The sequence below is a fragment of the Pantherophis guttatus genome, chromosome 2 (genome assembly GCF_059756535.1).
Source record: "Pantherophis guttatus breed Tessera chromosome 2, ASM5975653v1, whole genome shotgun sequence".
NCBI classification, from domain to species: Eukaryota; Metazoa; Chordata; class Lepidosauria; order Squamata; family Colubridae; genus Pantherophis; species Pantherophis guttatus.
Genome location: NC_142064.1, coordinates 198,899,460 through 198,919,196, shown reverse-complemented (window position 1 = coordinate 198,919,196; position 19,737 = coordinate 198,899,460). Strand labels below are relative to the sequence as shown.

The following is a 19,737-nucleotide window of genomic DNA, read 5'->3' as shown; positions in this document are numbered from 1 at the left end:
TATGATAAGGATTAAATTATGAAGCAACAATGAATTCTAACAAAAATAGGCAGCAGGTTAGAATTTGATATTTTTAAGGATTTTTGAGCTTGTAATATAATTCTGAAAGATCCAAACAGCCCAGCAGTGGCATCTAACTATGCAAGATACAGAATTGTCACTGACTTGAATAAAATTCCATTCTAAATCCACAGAAACTGTACCACAAACAGCCAAATTATACAGACCACTGCTACACACATTAAATAATACATTTCGATGACATTCTAGAAGGCTGCCAATCCTGGGTTGGAGGTTGAAAGCCAAAAGAGACTGCTAATACAAAATGGGGCGGTCTTGCAACTGCCTTTGTTATTTTTAACTGAGCACTAAGGGGCCCTTGATTTGTCATAGAATGGCATATAGAGAGCTGCAGTAAGGTAATTGAAGCCTGATGCCACAATTGTGCAAACATAAGCCTTATTTCAGAGCTGGCTCAGGGAAAAGATGCTTAGAGGAGAGGGTGAGAACAGAGTTGCATGTGCCATATTATCTATCTCAGTATTTATAAACTTGGCAACTTTAAGATGTGTGGACTTCAACTCCCAGAATATCCCAGCCAGTCTGGGCAACTATATTAGGCCAATTTTTTAAGGTAATCCATTGGAACTGGGAAACTCTCTCTCACAAAAAAAAAAAAAGCCATAGAGTTCAACCCTGTGTTTTAACTTCTTCAGGTGAATGACAAACATTATAACTTTCAAATTCAGTCATATAATTTACACTGTCCTTTGTGGCAGTCTAATACACTTGCAGAAACAGTCTATTTTACTATATTTAGCCTGATTGTAGATCTTGCCAAATTTTATTTCTATATTTAGTGAGGGGAAATTGGGGGGGGGGGGTTTAATTTGAAACAGAATAACTATTTATCCAGAAGTTCTTTTCAGTAGCATAAAACAAATGAAGTCAGGCTGTTTATTTATCAGTTTTTAGGGAGAATCTGTTCAAATTTGGAGACAAGAGATATGTCACAGAATATTGCATGTAAAAATAGCTAAATGTGGGAAATAATACAAAAGCTTTTTCAATGGCAACAGTCTTGCTGAATTGCCACATTTTATTGTTTTTATTTAACCAACTCACAGCACCAATGTTTGGATCATAGATATCTCATCTTAACCATGAAAAAGCAAATCCAGTTTACTGATGACTAGAAATGGGCACATGCTACTAAAGAAATGCCAGTAGCACATGACACTGCATTGATAGTGCACGTTTCACAGAGGCTGAAAGAGATGTTGCTGATACCATGAAAGCAACTCGTTTAGGCCAATGCCTGGTTTGATAGTCAACATGCCTCCTTCACACTTGCACAAGCAGTAAAACGTGTCTTACTCTTTTCCCATGAGTGATACCATACTGCAAAAACAAACAACTGTACAGTATTGGTTGAGAACATTATGTAGATCTGTCCTACATAGAAGACTATTGATCCATCCATAAGTATATGCATGCAATTGACCTACTCATACTGCGGTCAGAGTTAGAGTCACTCAGATTACTTCCATGCCACTGAGTGTGTGGAAAACGGACGGTGGGGTGGGGGGGAGGGAAGAGAAGCATAATTTGTTGATGATGAGCAGAGACTCAACAATGCTGATACTATAAATCTTGCCTCTTATAATAATTGTTATTGGACTAGCAATCAATTGTATCCAGTGGGGGCGGAAATTTGTTTTGCTTTCTTTTTGAAATGCCCATAGTTTTATTTAAGCTACAATAATATAAATATTGAAGACATGCACTTTAGGAGGAATTTCCTCAACTGACAAACCTTCCAAAAATGTGAAATGCAGTATTTGAGAAAGAGATTCTGCCCATTGTTTTTTAAGGAGTGAGGAACTGCTCTGTATTTTCTATGTGAAATTTGTATTTATGTGTCCATTGGTATGGCCTTAATGCTCCATTAAGGATATGTTTTACTATATCGGATCCCGAGTGCAAAGCAACCGTTTCCTTAAGAGTAAACATTTCTACATCATGTTATACCTGTAACATATATGAAATACAGCTTGCATGAACACAGGAAAAAAATACTTTCAGATGTCAACTGCAAATTATTTTTTTGGCTTGTAAAAATAAATTTTAAGAGGGAAAAATATCTATTTCAGCAATCTGAAGATGGGATGTAAATTTCTGTTAACTGTATATAGAAATATATTTATTCAACCATACATTCATGCCAATTCAAATTAAAAACAAAAATAAACATTTTCTGACATTTTGTTTTGGGTAGTGTGTTACTATAAAGTATCTAAAATTAGCTACGACAGTAGCTGTGACAGTTCAGCTTGCTCTTTCTTATACCATTGTTGTGAAGTTCATAAACATTAGTATTCATTTATGTGTCATTTGCCTAAACAGATAATTAATATCCCTAACCCAACCCACCTCACAGGATTGTTATTGTAGGGAAAGCAGAAGGAGGCAAGAATGCCAGATATGTTTGCAACCTTGAGTTAAATGCGGCCGCACGGGGGATTATGGGAGCAAGAGGGTGCTCCCATGTGATGCCTCTCCTGCGCAAGCTACATTGGCTTCCAGTGGTCTTCTGGGTGCGCTTCAAGGTGTTGGTTACCACCTTTAAAGCGCTCCATGGCATCGGACCTGGGTATTTGCGAGACCGCCTTCTGCCACCGATAGCCTCCCACTGACCAGTACACTCCCACAGAGAGGGACTCCTCAGGGTGCCGTCAGCCAGGCAATGTCGGCTGGCGATCCCCAGGGGGAGGGCCTTCTCTGTGGCAGCACCTGCCCTCTGGAATGATTTGCCCCCGGAGATACGAAGGATACCAGATCTCCAGGCCTTTCGCCGTGCCCTAAAAACTTTTCCATCAAGCAGGGCTGGCATGAACCCCCCCCTTTTTTTTTAGCTCTTTTTTAGCTCTTTTTAGCTTTTTAGTTTTTAAGTGTAAATTGGGTTTTAATTGGATTGTTTTAAATTGTGGGCCAAAGCTGTATAATTCTTTTAATTGATTTAAAATTTTGTATTGGTATGTTTTTTATCCTTGGCTGTGCACCGCCCTGAGTCCAATAGGAGAAGGGCGGTATATAAATTGAATAAATAATAATAATAATAATAATAATAATAATAATAATAATAATAATAATAATATTTATACAAATAATAAAGATAGGTTATAAATAAATAAGTTAGCCTGATTTAAAATTAGCCATCAAACAAGTTGGAGGGTTAAAATAAAAATCTACCACTGTAACATTCAAAAATGCCAGGGAAAATCTGAAGGGAACAGAATCATGTGTATTTCATAGAAGACTGTGGATTGAGATTCTTACACCCATCTCAGATTGTCAGTGAAAAGATCTAGTCAAGACATGACACAGATGCGGACTTTGGTCAGACAATGGGCAGACCTTTTAAGGCCAACAGACTGAATCACTATATTGCTCCATTGGAAGCTGGTCCTCCCTTATTGAAAGATTAGCTTCCTGAAGTCTTCTAAACGTGCTTCATTCCAAGTAATCAAATCCAAACCTTCACAAGGGTTGAACTGCTTTGAAATGTACTGACATGTATTGTTAATCATCACATGTAAACCCTGAGGGTCTCCCACCAATTCTAATTACATTCCATTAGTTGAATGTATTGTATCTGCTTTTCTTCAGTAACATGGTTAGTGTCTTGCATCACAATAAGTTTCTTCCTTTAAATACAAGAATCCATTTTCAGTTCTATAAAACCCTCAATGTATTTTCAGCAGCTTCTATAATAGCACAGTCAGATGATATGAGGAATATTGGATAGGTTACTAGATACAGAAATTTCAAATGCTCAGCCCAGAAGTAATTAAGCAATTCATAAAAATGTATTCAGTTTGACTTGATATGAAGGATAAAGTCTCTTGAATGTCACAGTGACATCAATAAAATCTGTGACCTGGGATTTGATATAGAATAGCAAGACTCCTCAACAAATTCCTCTGGAGCATCCTATGATTCAATTAGCTCTTCCTAAATAAGATTTCAGATCCAGCCTAAATGCAATTATTTTACCCCTCTCAAGATTGTTTAAATTAATAAATCATATTAACTGCATTCTAATATAGTAAAAATCATATTACACTGCATTAATATTACATTACAAAATCATCTTCAAAAGTATGAATATTAAAATACTAAAATTTAGTCATTCATATTGCTACCTTTATTTAAAATGTTAATATGTTCCTTGTTAGGAATTCCATGTAATGCACAAAACAATGATTAACAATTATTACCTTAGAATTCATCTAGATTCTCTTCAGCACAACAGATTCATTTCAGAAAACAAATTCTACAATAAATGAAAATGTAACTGAAAAATCATTGTTCCTCTGGAGAACTTAACAAACATTTTATGATAAGTGAGACCGAAAACATTTTCTATGTTTTAAAATTTGAAAAAGCTCATATGATAGACCTAGTGCAAATACAGAATCTGTCTGTGCTGGAGTTTAGGGGGAAAAAAAACAATCTATTATTCTTCCCATTCCTAAGGCAACAAGATAAGAGTAAACGGGATGATCTGTTTCATACATTTATAAGTTATTTCTAATGCTTATATCATCTTTCCCAGATCAGGTTTTAAAAATAAAGCATAGCAGAATTGCTGCAAGACATGAGGACAAAGCCATCCTGAGTAGGTAATGATGATCAGAGAAGGAGTCTGTCATAAGCATATGTTATAACCTATAATTATGTTGGATTGATCATAAATAAATAAATCACATATGCATCACAGTATCACTAAGTAGAAATAGAACTCTGTATTCTTTAAAAAATTCTGGTATCCTACCTTGTCTCTTCAGAGTTTGAAATGGCTTACTTAGAGATTCCCCTCCCCATTTTATCCCCCCCAAACAACCTTTTGCAAACAGGTTGCAAAATAATGACTATTCCAAAATAAGCTCTATGAATAGTGATCCCAGATGGCTCTAAGTTTGGTTCTCAACACCTGAATTACTACTTTTTAAAGATTTAATTCTACACAAATCACTGCAAATCCCTCACTTCTGAAATCTAAAGAGATATTCCCATAACTGAATTCACTTTTTGGTATTAGCATGTAATGGGACTGGTAATGGAAAGCCAGTTATACAAATTATTTTTGTGGAAGATCAGCCTTTCTCGCCCTCCATTTTTTAAATTCTTCTATTCCTGAAATTCTCAAGCAACATGTGGACATCTAAAGCTATTAGCTTTAGCTAAAGCTATTAGCTATTAGCTAAAGCTTACTATCCCCATGCCACACTAACCAATGTACTGTTCTTTTCAGATAATTTAGCTAGATTGTGTTGGAAGCAGAGATGGCTACTAATTATAGCATTTTGTTCTTCTGTTCAATGATGTCCGATTCTCGAAGTCTGCTTGCACAAGTCCCTGCTGTTTTCCTACCAAGGTTTTTCAGAAATGGTTTGCCATTGCCTCCGTCTTTGAGCTGAGAGAAAATGACTGGCCCAAGGTTATATAGCTGGCTTTGTGCCGAAGGTGAGTCTAGAACTCACAACCCTTAGTTTACATCCACTACACCAGGGCTGTCAAACTCCCAGCCTGCAGGCCATATGCGTCATGTGCTGGCCACACCCATGCCTGGTTTAGCGAAGGGGGGAAAAGTCCCAATACATCATGTGACACCGCCATGACGATGTGAGTTTGACACCCCTGCACTACACCAAACTGACTCTTTACAACATTCATACCAAGGACCAAATCTGGAGCTTTAGAAATATTAGGCTAGAGACTGAACCACACATTTTCTAATTTGTCCTAGTGCCTGAATCCAAAATGTTGGCTTTTCCAGTTTCACTAATAAGCATAAATGAATGTTTGAGTCAGCAGAAAAATATTCTGACTGGCCAAACTGCCAAGCACTGTTCCCTCTCACTGATGAGGCTGCAACTGTTCCTGTTCTTATCCGGTTAATGTTAAGGGCAGTGATTGGCAGATTGTCCTGGCTGTTTCTCTTCCCATCACCAGCAATGGAAAAATCAACTACTGTCCTTAACACATGGTGGGCAGGCTGGGACAATTATGGGAATGGGATCAGAGGTGGGTTTCAGCAGGTTTTGACCAGTTCTAGGGGACCAGTAGCGGAAATTTTGAGTAGTTTGGAGAACCGGTAGTAAAAATTCTGACTGGCCCCGCCCCATCTATTCTCTGCCTTCCTCCCAAGTCCCAGCTGATCAGGAGTGAATGGAGATTTTACAGTATCTTTCCCCAGCCACGCCCACCAAGCCACGCCCACCAAGCCATGCCATGCCCACCAAGCCACGCCCACAGAACCGGTAATAAAAAAATTTGAAACCCTCCACTGAATGGGATGGCAGTTTTTTGCCACCATTCAGAAAAATATGGGTTTGGGTAGTTTCCTGAAAGATCACTAAACCTACATTATGCATAAAATATCTTGAATCTGGAGCAGCAGGAAGAGAAGATTAATGTTTTGATTAGGAACCCACTTCATATATATTATAAGAAGGAGAAAAACTTGCTTTGCTTCGCGTACCTTTGGGGAAATTTAACTGTAGTGTACAGCAAATGAAGAATAATAGCTATTATTATCCACAAGCAAACAGGGATTATATTGAGGAAATTGCAATCAACTGCACATTTTTATAAAGAATTTGTGACTGAAGAACAAAAACAAAATCAGTCATGTCTAGTAACAGCAGATATACACGGATACTTATAAAAGAGGCCCCTTGCCACCTTCCTGGATTGGACCTTCTGAGGGAAGGGATGTTATCTCTATTCATTTAAAAAAACATTGGTTTGATAAATGTAACAGTCAGAATGGAAAACTTGAGTTCTGAAAGACCTATCTGAGGGCACATATATTGCTGGAAGGGAGAGCCACATTTTCAGTTCCCAGGAGACCACAATTTGTCAAGCACTAAATGCTGAGTTTCCCTAAAGTGGTTTTTGTTTTGTTTTGTTTTGTTTTTGATTTATATGCCACCCTTCTCCGGAGACTCAGGGCGGATTACAATGCGTTAAGCAATAGCCTTCATACTTTTGTATGCAATAAGTCATCTTATTGTCCCCACAAACTGGGTCCTCAATTTACCTACCTTAGAAAGGATGGAAGGCTGAGTCAACCTTGAGCCTGGCAAGATTCGAACTTACTAATTGCAGACAGCTGGAGTTAAATTACAATGCATTAGTCTGCTGAGCTATCCAGGCTCATTTCCCACTTGTGAATGTGGATCCAACTGGCAAGTCACTTTGGAATTGAAAGTCTAGATAGCCTAGTGCAGTGATGGTGAACCAAGTGCCGAAAAGTCACATGGAAATCTCTCGCCTGTGGCCACTCGCTCATCGGGGCCCTGGTCTAGAAAAGCCAAACTTCCGGGTTCTAGTGTGCATGAGTGCCTGTCGATCAGCTGGCCAGCGTGCATGTCCAGGCTGGTTTTCAGCACTGCTGCACGCACAAAAGGATCGCGCTCCAGAAAAGCCAAACTTCTGCATTCTGGAGCGCATGCGCGCCCCACAATCAACTGAGTAGCACACATGTGCACACTGGTTTTTGGTACTGCTGTGCGCGCAAAGGACAGCTGATCATCACACGCACATGCGTGCCAGAAACCTGGAAGACAAACAGGCAAGGCCGCGCATGCCGGGTGACATGGCTTCACGTGCCACTTTGGGCACACGTGCCATAGGTTCGCCATCACGGGCCTAGTGTTCTCTGTTCTGCTTCCATGGGACAGTTGTGTGTTGGAATTAGCATTCCACAGATCTTGGCCGAGTGACAAATCAGAACTGTAGGCAGAACCATGAGGAGGAAGATGGACCTAGAGAAGAATATGTGCTGAGGATATGTGGATACCCAGTCATTTTTAGGAGAAGAACTAGGCAACTTCCATTCTTGACAAAGCATCTTAAGCCTGCAGCCCTACTTACATTTTCTTGGAAGTAAATCCTGTGGAATTTAATGGGGATCTCCTAAGGAGACCTGCACACCTTGAAGTTATCTTTGGAATGGATTGTGCTATAATTTAGGCCAGGTTGATTCAGCATAAGTGAAATCTGAAAGGTTAATTGGGGTGATACTTGCCTGTGTTATCTGTGTATCCTTATGGCCTGTGGCACTTCCATGGAATAGATAACATTCTATAGGATGACCATTGCTTCTTGTAGATTGGACCCATAACCTTCCTATCTCCTGTATGTGACTTGAGGAGAAATGGTAATTGAATCCAGGAAGTTGTCAGTACAGTACCTTACTTTGGGAAGAGATGATCCCAGTCACCTTGAAATATAGCTCTAGCTACTCCTGACAACTATGGAGGAGTGTCTTCAGAGAAGTGGATTATCCAGAGCTCATTCAAACAAAGCCAGGCACAGAACATAAAAAGCAGTGATTTCTCTTGTCAACCTTTGTCAGGGCCTGGAAAGAATGTGGCCCTTCAGTCCCGCTTGGCACCATGCAATACCATCAGTCACAATATTCTCATGGACCATCTGTGATGTTGGGGATTGGAACAGTTCGTTATCCTACTCCTTTCTCAAGGAAGTTTCCAGTTAGTGTCAGGAAGATGAACTTTTTGGTCAGTCCCATATGCAGGGGTTTGATCCTGGGACCTACTTTTTAACTTTTAGATCAAGCTACTTAGAGAGGTCATCCATCCATCCACAGTGCAATAGTTTCAATATATGGATGTTTTGTATTATGCTGCTATCTCAGGTGTCCAAGTTAGATGTCTTTCTGGATTCATGGGTGCTGTTGGATGGGCAGCTCCTGGCCATGAGGTCCTACTCCTATCTCAAGCAACACTGACCACAGTAATTTGTGTCCTTGCCTGTACGTGGTTGAACTGTTACAATGTACTCAACATGCTGCATTCCTTTATTCATAGAAAAAAAAATATTTAGCAATACAATTAGTCCTCGACTTACAACCATTCGTTTAGTGACAGTTCAAAGTTACAATGGCACTGAAAACAGTGACTTATGACTGCTTTTCATACTTATAATTGCAGCATCCCATGGTCACACCATCAACATTTGGGCACTTGGCAATTAGCATATGTTTATGACTGTTGTACTGTCCCAGGATTATTTGATAACCATTTGTAACTTTCCGACAAGCAAAGTCAATGGGAGAAGGCATATTCACTTAATGACCTCGTGAGTCACCTAACTGCAGTAATTTGCTTAGCAACTGTGGCCCAAAAAAAAGTGGCAAAGTTCACTTTACTGCCTTGCTTAGCAACAGAAAAGTTGGGCTCAATTATGGTCTTAGATCGAGGACTACATATACTGGAGATTTTGTGCTTAGCATTTATCTATGAACCATTGTTTTGTTTTCAAATTATTTCCCTATCATTTAATCAAAATTATAATGTAATATATTTAAAAATGTCGTCTTCGAAGATAACCCCAAAGGAGCAGTTGGCCTAAACTGCAAAGACAAAGTATTAGCAAACCGTATTCTTCCTGGGAGGTGACACTAATAATCCCAAAAATGGAACAGATGAGGCCTGAACTCTTAATTTTTGGAAGTGGTACTTGTTCATTGGAGCAGATTCTCAAGGGAGATTAGACATCTACTACTGCCAACATCTTTCAAAATTCTGAAAGTCAAACTTTTCCAAAGAGCATTTGTGAAATGTATTGACACCATCTTGAGTTTCTGCTGCATTTATTTTCATTTTTAAAAAATGATTTTTAAAACCTTTTTGATTGTATTATCTACTACTCTTACTATAGATGTCTTGATCTTGTTTTCAACTTTTCTTACTATTGTAAACCATTGAAAAGTATGAAAATATTTGATGGTGTACTCTATCTCCCCTTCCCATCCAAGGACTAGGAGAGTGGCTTACGAGTCTACAGAAGCATGCAATCTTTTCTAGGTCAGAAGCCACAACTCAGCTTCCAGACCAGACAGTAAACTTCAGGATACTTCAAGTCAAAGAAGACAAGGCTGAATTTGTTTTACGACTGCATGTTTGCAGAGCTATAAGGACAACCTGGACATCCACATTCATTCTTTATTTGGGAGCTTTGCACCGTAAGATGTACTGACCTAAATCAGATATGTTGCCATCCATCTCAGCAGCAGGTGATGAGACTGCAAGTATGTGCACATACTGTACATAAGCACTGACACGACTTCCAAAGATGTGACTGCGTTTCTTCTTTAAGGGGAAGTGTATCCTTGTGCTGACGATGCTTTGCAGTCAAATGCTTTCCATTGCCTTAACAAGCTGAGGCCAAGATAGCTGACAGCAGCTGATAAGACAATGGCTGTATCTTATATACATGAGGACTGTCTGTATTCCTGATGTTACATGAAATGACAATCTACAATCTATGAACAGCATGCCATGCTTCAGAATACCAGCTAATATGGCTACAATTGTATGGCAAATGCTGATTTGGGGGCAATGGGATATTTCCAGTTTTCTCTCAAACCTTATTACCATGTTTCCCCGAAAATAAGACCATCTTGTATTTTTTTGAACCCTGAAATAAGCACTTGGCCTTACTGCCATGTGCTCAAAAGCCCGATTTGGCTTATTATCAGGGGATGTCTTATTTTGGGGAAAACACGGTATGAAAAAACTGAAAAGTAAACTACAAACCCAGTTTGCACCTTAAGTTCTAGTCCAATGCTTTTGAACATCCCACCACTTGGATAGTCACAGCACCAAGGCCTCTGCATTCCTGTAACCAGTATTATATCTACATTTCAGCAATCTAAGTTGTTCAATTCCGATTTAAAATACTTTGGAGATGCCAGGCTTATGCAAACAAACACAAGATGGAACTAAAATAGGATTAGTGTCGTGGTGGCAGTGATTAGAATACAGTGCTGCAGGCTACCTCACTGCTCACTCCAATTCGATCCTGACCGGCTCAAGGTTGATTCAATCTTCCATCCTTCCGAGGTTGGCAAAATGAGGACCTAGGTTGCTGGGGGCAATGTGCTGAGTGTAAATCGCTTAGAGAGAGCTGTAAAGCACCGTGAAACAGTATATAAGTCTAAGTGCCATTGCTTTTACACCAGGGTCCACAACCCCAGACCAATGTGAAACCATGCCCTCTTTTCCCCCTCAAGACAGAAAGATTGGGGATTGCTGGATTACCGTACACTGCTAATGGCTCCCCTGAAAAGACAGAACAGGTTTTGAGCTGATTTAGGGAGGAAAGTATTAGCTTTTGGGGAGCATAAGAAAAATCTTTAAGATGGTGATAAATAAGATTTAACTTGATAAATCCACTTATTTCTTATTAGAAACAGTTCACAGGCATAATGCAAGCCAGAGACTGAAAAAGGCTGCAGCCGTTTAGTAGAGGATCACTTATGAGCAATGCTAGAAGTTTGGACATAACCAACTGCAGATACTGGTAATCCTCTTACAGCCACAATTGGGACCAGAATTTATGTTGCTAAGGAAGGCAGTTAAGTCACAAACTATTTCATGACTTTTTGCCATAGTTGTTAAGTGAATCGTGTGGTTAAATTCCTACACTGACTGTTGGAAGCTAGCTGGAAGTCACAAATAGCGATCAGTTGATCCTGGGATATTGCTACCATCGTAAATATATGCTGGTGGCCAAGCACCTGAATGTTGATGACATGACTGTAGGGTTGCTATGATAGTGGCTAGCACTGGACCTTTTTTTTTGAATGGTCACTAAATAAATGACTGTAAGTCAAGGACTACCTCTAACTAGTGGATGTGATAATCTGGAGTAAAATTAATCATAGAAATTCAAAGAATGGATTATAGAAATGAATTTCCTTTACACATACTATATTAAAATATATGCAAGCCTGAAGAAATATTGCAAGGGACATCATTAATCTCAAAATAATTTAGTACTGGGGATATAGTTTCTTTCTCCTAATCCAAATGTTCAGGATGATCTAAAGCGAAATCAGGGAGATAACCAAAAGAGCATTGCTTTATCCAAAGCACTGGATAAACATCAATGTACAACAAAGGGGTTTCTAAAAATCTTCAGAATAAAGATGATTTAAACTGTACAATTCTGAGCTACTATTAGATACAAGTTATTGAACTACTGGAAAGAAAACAAAAATCACATTTCATTTATTTAGTCCACAGAAAATTATCATAGCAGTTCACTAAACCACATTTTATTTCAAGAGGAAAGTTCTGAAAACTCAGGATCAGTAAAAAGGAAATTTCAAGGGAAAGTAGTCCAAAGAGTCAAATAGATTCTAGAATCTTTAAAGAACAGTTAACATATAAATGCCTGTAAAATGTCCATGAGGTTATTGGCATAGATAGCTGTCTTCAAAAACTGGAAGGCTTGTTGAAACCACAAAAAATTAAATTTAGCCAAATAAATGGAAATTTAGAATGGATGCAAAAAGGTTGAGTACAATTAATCAGACCTTTAAAAACATCAGAAGTCAGCAACCTGGCTAGAATGGTAATTAGAATATTGGATAAGGAATTACTTAATAAGGGGATTGCAGAGAAATATTTTGTCTTCCTTCATTACTTACCTTTGCCAAAACTTGGTTGGTTTCTAGTAAGGGTTATAGAAACTTCTACAAACAATAAAGAACTGAGGTATAGAGTTGGGTTTGGCTTTTTTAAAGAAATGATAAAACAAATCCAAAGGACAATGACGCAATTAGTTTTGAAATATTTGTTCTTTTACAAAATGGCTCTGTGATTGTTTACAAGATAGGAAAGTAGCCAACCTAACTCAACCTTACAGTCGACCCCGAATTTAATACATCGGTTGGAAAAATAACCGGCAGTTCCAACAAGTTATCTCCAAATTTTAGGAATGCACACTAATATTGCTCAAATGTAAGCAAAAACGAATTGTTCACATTTAATACAGCATTAGCTGAGAGATATGGGTAGTAAACATGTCTTGTGACGGGAAGCACAGTAAAAGATAAAATAATTTGTGGCTACAGGGAGAAAGACGAAACTGAACACACTGAACACATCTAATTCATATAGATTACAATATTATTAAAGAACCAGTAAAGATGCAAAAAGGAGCAAGCAAAATGATCAAGGAAAGCACAAACACCATACAAGGAAATGTTAGAATGTGGTACTACTTGGGTGGCAGAAGGCAGGGAAAGGGGAGGGGGAGACACCAAGTTTGTTTAAAATAATTCACTATGGAGTCCTTTTCACATGTAATTTGATACACATATTCATATATCACACAATCACAGAATAGATCAGTGGAGAATAAAAGCCATCAGTAGCTATTAATTTAAAGGCTTTTCCCTCATCAATTGTCATGAACAGTATTCTTCTACATGCTATTTGCTAAGTAATACTTAACACTTTCTTATGGCCTTTCCAAATTTTAATTGCTCATTGCAACTGGATAGTAGTTTATTTTCATTTATACTGCTGCCATGTCAACCAAATGCAATTTATTTAAATTAAAATGGACATTCAAGGAACGTATTTCAGCCCAGAGCAAAACACTGTAGCATGATTCATGACAGCTACTAAAGCAATCTCTTAAGTTTAAATCTTAGTTCCCCAAAGTCTCAAATTAGAAATCTAAGTTTCAAACTATCAAAAGGTTATTTGTCCCCTTTATCAACCACAGAATACCAATAACAACTGAATTCAGCTGCAGCATGTCAATAGGTCTCACCATCTCGATAAAAATTGCAATTTTAAAAGTCTCTAGTATGGTGGCCCATGAACAATATTCAGCTGTATTCTAAATTAATTTGGTTACACCAGCCATACTGCTTTTAAATAGGTACTGAAGTTGGTTTTCTAGAGGCCATGCACAGTGTGATGGTCTTAATATATAATGGAGAAGACTATCAGGCACTCCCCACAGCCACAATGTTATTTTCCCATTTGCCTGCAGACAATGTTATTTTATTTTATTTTACATACATTTCAGCAATGACCAATGTTTCATAGCTTATCCAATGCCATGAATATAATCACAGTGAAAAATGGGTATTATCGGACTTTATCGTTTCCCCCTTATTAGCTTGGCTTAGTTTAAAGCCAATCTAAGTCTTAACACATAGGAACATACTTTGTAAATTAAACATGTGCATATTACAAAGATTTATGATTTAATTTCCCACAGTCATGTAATTGTGGAAGGCACTCACTTCAGAGCTAATGACAGTGTCAACACATAGCTGGGCCTCTGAAACTCCTCAAAAGCATTACACAAATATATAAGGCTATTAAAAGCAAAACTGTGCAACTATAAAAACATGTGACAATGAGAAAGGGACAAAAATCTAGTGAAAGATTTCAACATACTCCAAAACTGAATAAAGCAAATCTATACTTTTTTTATTTTTTTAACAATTTGCCAAGACTGGAATGAGAGATAAATAGAAGGCACAACAATTTTGTTTCGGTTTTAATACAAATACAAACTAAACATGAAAAAGTCCCTATTTCAATAAAAAAAATTTTTACAAGTTCAGGAAGAGTGTTTTAAAGAGTCAAGTTCTAGACATTTAAAACCTATCCCACAATCCTTGTAAGTGGTAAAACAGTAGTGAGAATTCCTTTTCGTGATCATGTACCAAAAGAAAATATTCTATGAATACCCTTTATTCCACTTTTACAACGCCACAAAAAAAAAAAAAAAAAAAAAGGGTAACGTCGATTTCCAAACAGCAACATCTCCAGACTGGGAACGAAGAGGTCCTATGACCCCACCTCCCAAGGGGTATACGGATTTCCCTGCCCTTGAAATGTTTGTCAGGTGCTAGATTTTCCTATAGGCTCCAGAACACATGCAGGTAAAAAGGGTAATTCCACTGACTAAAGCGCACCTCATGTCAGTAAGGAAAAAAAAGAAGAAAAGCGCCACACTTCCATTAGGAAAAATCACTGGTACCAAAAAAATATATATATATCCAGTCCATATGTCTGCAGCGAGCGAGCAAGGATTTGGTAATTCTTTCTAAAATCCATCTTTTCCTGAAATATTGTTCCACAAAGCTGGAATCTGGGACAAGGACTAGGAAGAAAAATCACAAAACCAAACACAAACAAAATGAGCCAAAATTGTATCAAACGTAGCAGTCTATAACAGGGTAGGACCACATTCCAAGATACCCAAGGCTGAAATTCACAAATCTGCAGGAAGAAGGGTTTGTCTCCTCTCATCATCCGTTAATCACTGACGTTGCCCGATGCCCCTTCCAGTGCCAAATCCTGGTTTCTGAGACATTCCTCCACGTGGAGGGCCTCGAATCCCACCTCCCAGCCCCCCACGGGTGCCACCAGGCCCACGTGGTCTGTTGTCTCGACGATCACCCTCCCTGGCTGCTCGTGTTTTTTTCTCTTCTACATTCAAGCGCACTTCTCCTCTGAACATGATTGGCTGCAAGAGAGAAGAGGGAAAAAAATCAAGAGACCAAAAAAAGCCATTCAGAACAGTCAACAACAGAAGTGCAATCCAAGTCTACTGCGAAGCAAAATTTACTAGATTCATCATGATCTCTTTCTGGGGAACATGGGATTGCAACTTAATTTATTTAATCTTTCAAAAGGCTGAAAGATAATGCTGTGGATCCTACCACCTGTTTCAAAATAGGTATATGTTTTTTGTATGAATTCAACACTCCATGTATTTTTTTTTAACAAGTTGGGATTACTCATGATGCTCCTGTGCAAAGCCATAAGAACACTGGATGCTCCCCTGCCCGTCAAATTGGTCCCATTTCAACATATAATAAGAGGAGAGAAGGGCTATTGTATTTCCTATTCTGTCCTTCAGGGCTTCCTGAAAATCCAAGAGAACAATTTTGTACGTGGGGTCCAAGCAATCCAGCTATCCACAATTATTCATTAAACTGTTGAACTATCCTCACATTTACTATTAGGGTTTCAAAAAGTACCAAAGTATCCTAATATATAAGCATTTTTTAAAAAATCCTTCAGAATAACTAGAGTATGAAATTGACATTTATTTAGTAATTATTTTAAATGACTACTGCAAATTAATGCAGAAATAATCTAACTATGGTAGCTATGTACCACTCTTGTTCCATTCCATTTTAGCAATCATTTGCCAACATAACAGCAGAAGCATTCCAGTGATTAGTTTTTGCTTTTAATACAAATATTTTCTGTTTTATTTCAAAAGGATAGATATTTAGTATATTTTAACATGGCCATATCACTTAAAAGTTTATTAATATGAATTTAATGTACCCTATTGCCGAGGATCTTCTGAACTGGTTCTGGATCATCAAATACTACAAATCCAAAGTTAGGCAGTTTTCCTCCACTGTTGATACGCAGTTCTACAACATTTCCATAGCCTGCAAGAGAGTTTGCAAGTTCTTTGATCATACATTAGACTGTTCTGTGAAAATAAGCATGTACTTTTAAACCGCCACCAATAGCAAGCTCCAACCAATAGAAAAGCAATGTTCACAGCTTACTTTGAAAGAAGTCTTTTAGTTCTGATTTATCAACATCATGAGGAAGGTTCCCAACAAAGAGCTGGTGACTGTCTGGATACCTCACAATCCGTCTGGTTTCCATGTCACCCTGTTCTCCTTCCCGTACTTAAATAAATGATAAGATAATTGTGGTGTAAGAATATCATGATATTAAAGGAAATGAAACAGTGTCTATCTTAATCTTTGTTTACAGTAAAAATTGAAGTCATTAATTAGACAAATGAAATTACAAACAGGCTCCAACAATTGATCCAGTTATTCCTATTTAAAATGCTTCATTGTTAATATGCAAGTGCCATCTTAACAAAGCCTTCAAAGTAGAATAAAGGGTCTACATAGAATTAATTTGGTTTCATATTCTTTCCAACTCTTTAAGAAATATTTTTGCATTTTCTAACCTAAGCACAGGAGGCGGGATGTTTTAATCATTTTATTTCAATACTGAACTGCCTTTTAAAAACCATTCAGTATCACCACCATACAATTCTTCTATATACAAAATACAGAATTTAGTTTTCTTACTTGTTCTAGGGCCTCTTTGTAGTGGGATGTTTGTCCGTTGCTCTCTCACCCTCTGGTCCCGCTGAGGTCTCTGTGGTGGAGTTTGGGATTCAGGCTTAGATTCAGGACGGGGCTGCAAAATGTATCAGCACAAAATGAGAGCGTACAGAAGACAAGCAAAATTAAAATTTATTCTGACTGTAACCATTAGGAACCAGTGGAAAAGAGGGAAAACAAGCTTAAAAGATGGAATGGAGAAAATTAAGCCCTTTCTTTTATTTAACACACTTGCCGTTGAAGCCTATAGAAGCTATACTGAGTTGGAAGTGCTAATGACAAATGCTTCCTTTCCACAGTATTTTTCATCTATTTCTGGTGAGAATAGCAATAGACAGCTGCATTTAATCTTTAATGTGACAGTGCCTCCTGAAAATTATGAGGGAGTTGAAGAAGAATAGAAAACAAGTCCAAATGATATGGCTAAGAGACAATTATATAGTTAGAAGCAAAGCGCTCTAGAGCCTAGTGTTTTTAACAAAAAAAAAAAAAAAAAAAGGCCATTCCCACTCTTCTTAATCAAATTTTCTCCTTAGAAATTTTAGAAAATTATTGGGAGTGGGAGAGCCAATAAAATGGATGTGAAATCCATTACTGTTCCTTTTCTTTTAATACTGTGCTTCAAGTACAGGCAGTCCCTGAGTTAAGAACATCCAACCTACAGATAACTTGTGCAGGCTGTCTATGACTAAAACTGGCATATGGCACTTTCCTTACTTAAGCCAATGAACTGCTGAAGTTGTGCAATGTTTTCATGAACTGCTGAAGCTGCATATTTTTAATATACAGCCTATTTTCATTGGTTTTCGGCATTCATGAAAACACTGCGCAGCTTCAGCAGTTTGCTGGTTTAAGGAAGAAGAGTGCCATTTGCCACCTATGCTGAACATTCCATAAACAATAATCAACTAGTGCTAATTGTAAATTTATGGCATCTATAGATTGCATTAAACCTGTTGATTACTCTTGCATGAATTTGGTGGGTGGTTCCTACCTGTGATGTAGGCAATTTGACAACATGGGGTGGTATGCCCGATACTGGAACTGCTCCACTGGGTGGTAAATTTTTACTTGTCACAGATGCCCATGAAGACGTCTGGAAAAAAAAAAGTTTTATTAACAATACTGTATAAAATTTATTATTTTATTTTATTTATTTATTTATTTGTCAAGACCATATTAGGTAATAAGTATAAACTTGGATTGGATACTTAAAATAGATACAAATAGAGGAAACATTAGGACAGGGATGGTAGCCATGTTGGTGCTCTTATGCATGCCTCTTAAATCCAAAATACTTATGACTTTCAAGGCTGCCCCGCTCAACTTCTACCTTTTTAAATTCCACTGGTGCACAGTCTCGTTTATTTACATGACAAGTATATACTCGGTATTTAATATTTATCACCATTTAAAATTTTCCTTCAAATAATCTCAGCAATTAAGAATAAAACTTTAAAATACTTGGTTCTAAGTACTGGCAATTAACGAGAAAAAAGATGATTAATTTTGCCTATTAAAGTTGCCTTTCAATGCTTTGTTATTGCATAGCTAAACCATAAATAAGATTTATAGACATTTGGTTCTTATACTACATTTAGATGCAAATACTGATGGTTACGTCTGAGTTCCTTCCCACCATGGAGTACTTTCCATCAGTGGAATGACTAAATTTAATAAAGGCATGATTGGATAAGCCAAAGATAATTTAATTTCGTTTTAATGTATTTTAATATTTGTATTGTGTGTTTTTAATTTTGGCTGTTCACCGCCTCGAGTCCTTCGGGAGAGGGGGCGGTATAAAAATTTAATAAATAAATAAATAAATAAACAAACAAACAAACAAACAAATAAATAAAATATGTTACACAGTTCTCTGTGTTGCATAACCATAATCTCTTAACTGCAAATAGGATTTAGATAAAGCTCATTATCATACTGTAGGTCACAGTAATGGATTGCAGGTAGCTGTTTCAAATTTCTTCAATCTCTGATTGGTTGCCATAAAATATGGTATATTTGTCACTGGGTGTCTATATAGATATTGTCATTTTGTCAATAAGCTGTAAGTGAAACATCTTATAAGTATATAGGAAAAAATGTGAGGATTTTGGTAGTGCTTTAAGTTCACACTCTATTTTAATGTCATTATTAGATTGGATGACACAATAACATTAAAAACAGATTTAACAATAATTAACTTAGTGGTGCAACTTTCGGGAACTAAAAGCCAGAAAAAATTGCAGGATCCTGTTGCAAATCAACAGTTTAAAAAAAAAAAGTAAAAACAAATTTATGGAAGGACAACAGAGAAAATTCTTGTATTACTCTAGAGTCTTCTTGCACAACAGGTGTTGGATCTGCAGGAACTGGAGAAGGACTCTTCTCAATAGCTTCCTCAGGAGCTGCTTCTTCTACCACTAGGTCAGGTTTTTCTTCTTGAACTTCTACTTCAGGCTCTTGTTCAGGCTCAGCTTCTGGTTCTGGTTCTGGTTCTACAACTGGTTCTTCTAGCTGTTCCTCCAAATCATTGCTGCTGGTGAAAGATCTTTTCATTATAGTCAGCAATTTGTCTACACAGTTCAATAACAGAATCTTCACTGTTTCTAAACCCTACATTGTGGGTTATTTATAAAATGTTCAGTTATTTATAAAATGTCCAATATAATAATTTAATTCAATTCTATACTGGCATGCAAAAATGTTTTCTTGAA

General features: G+C 37.5%; 1 protein-coding gene across 4 annotated transcripts in view; it reads right to left on the bottom strand.

Moving 5' to 3' along the window:
* Positions 1–14,312: 14,312 nt before the first annotated feature.
* The window catches only part of G3BP1 (G3BP stress granule assembly factor 1), a 29,041-nt gene continuing 23,616 nt past the window's right edge, over positions 14,313–19,737 (bottom strand). Inside the window, exons 7-12 of one of the 4 annotated variants that reach the window (XM_034402040.3) lie at positions 19,352–19,556; positions 18,018–18,119; positions 16,988–17,099; positions 16,445–16,570; positions 16,212–16,321; positions 14,313–15,378 (exon numbers count right to left, since the gene is read on the bottom strand). In XM_034402040.3, coding sequence (XP_034257931.1) covers positions 15,172–15,378; positions 16,212–16,321; positions 16,445–16,570; positions 16,988–17,099; positions 18,018–18,119; positions 19,352–19,556 — 862 coding nt within the window. In that variant the 3' untranslated portion in view covers positions 14,313–15,171. Of the gene's footprint in view, positions 15,379–16,211; positions 16,343–16,444; positions 16,571–16,987; positions 17,100–18,017; positions 18,120–19,351; positions 19,560–19,737 lie in introns of all 4 variants that reach the window. The other 3 variants (XM_034402029.3, XM_034402036.3, XM_034402020.3) reach the window with 3 other exon arrangements.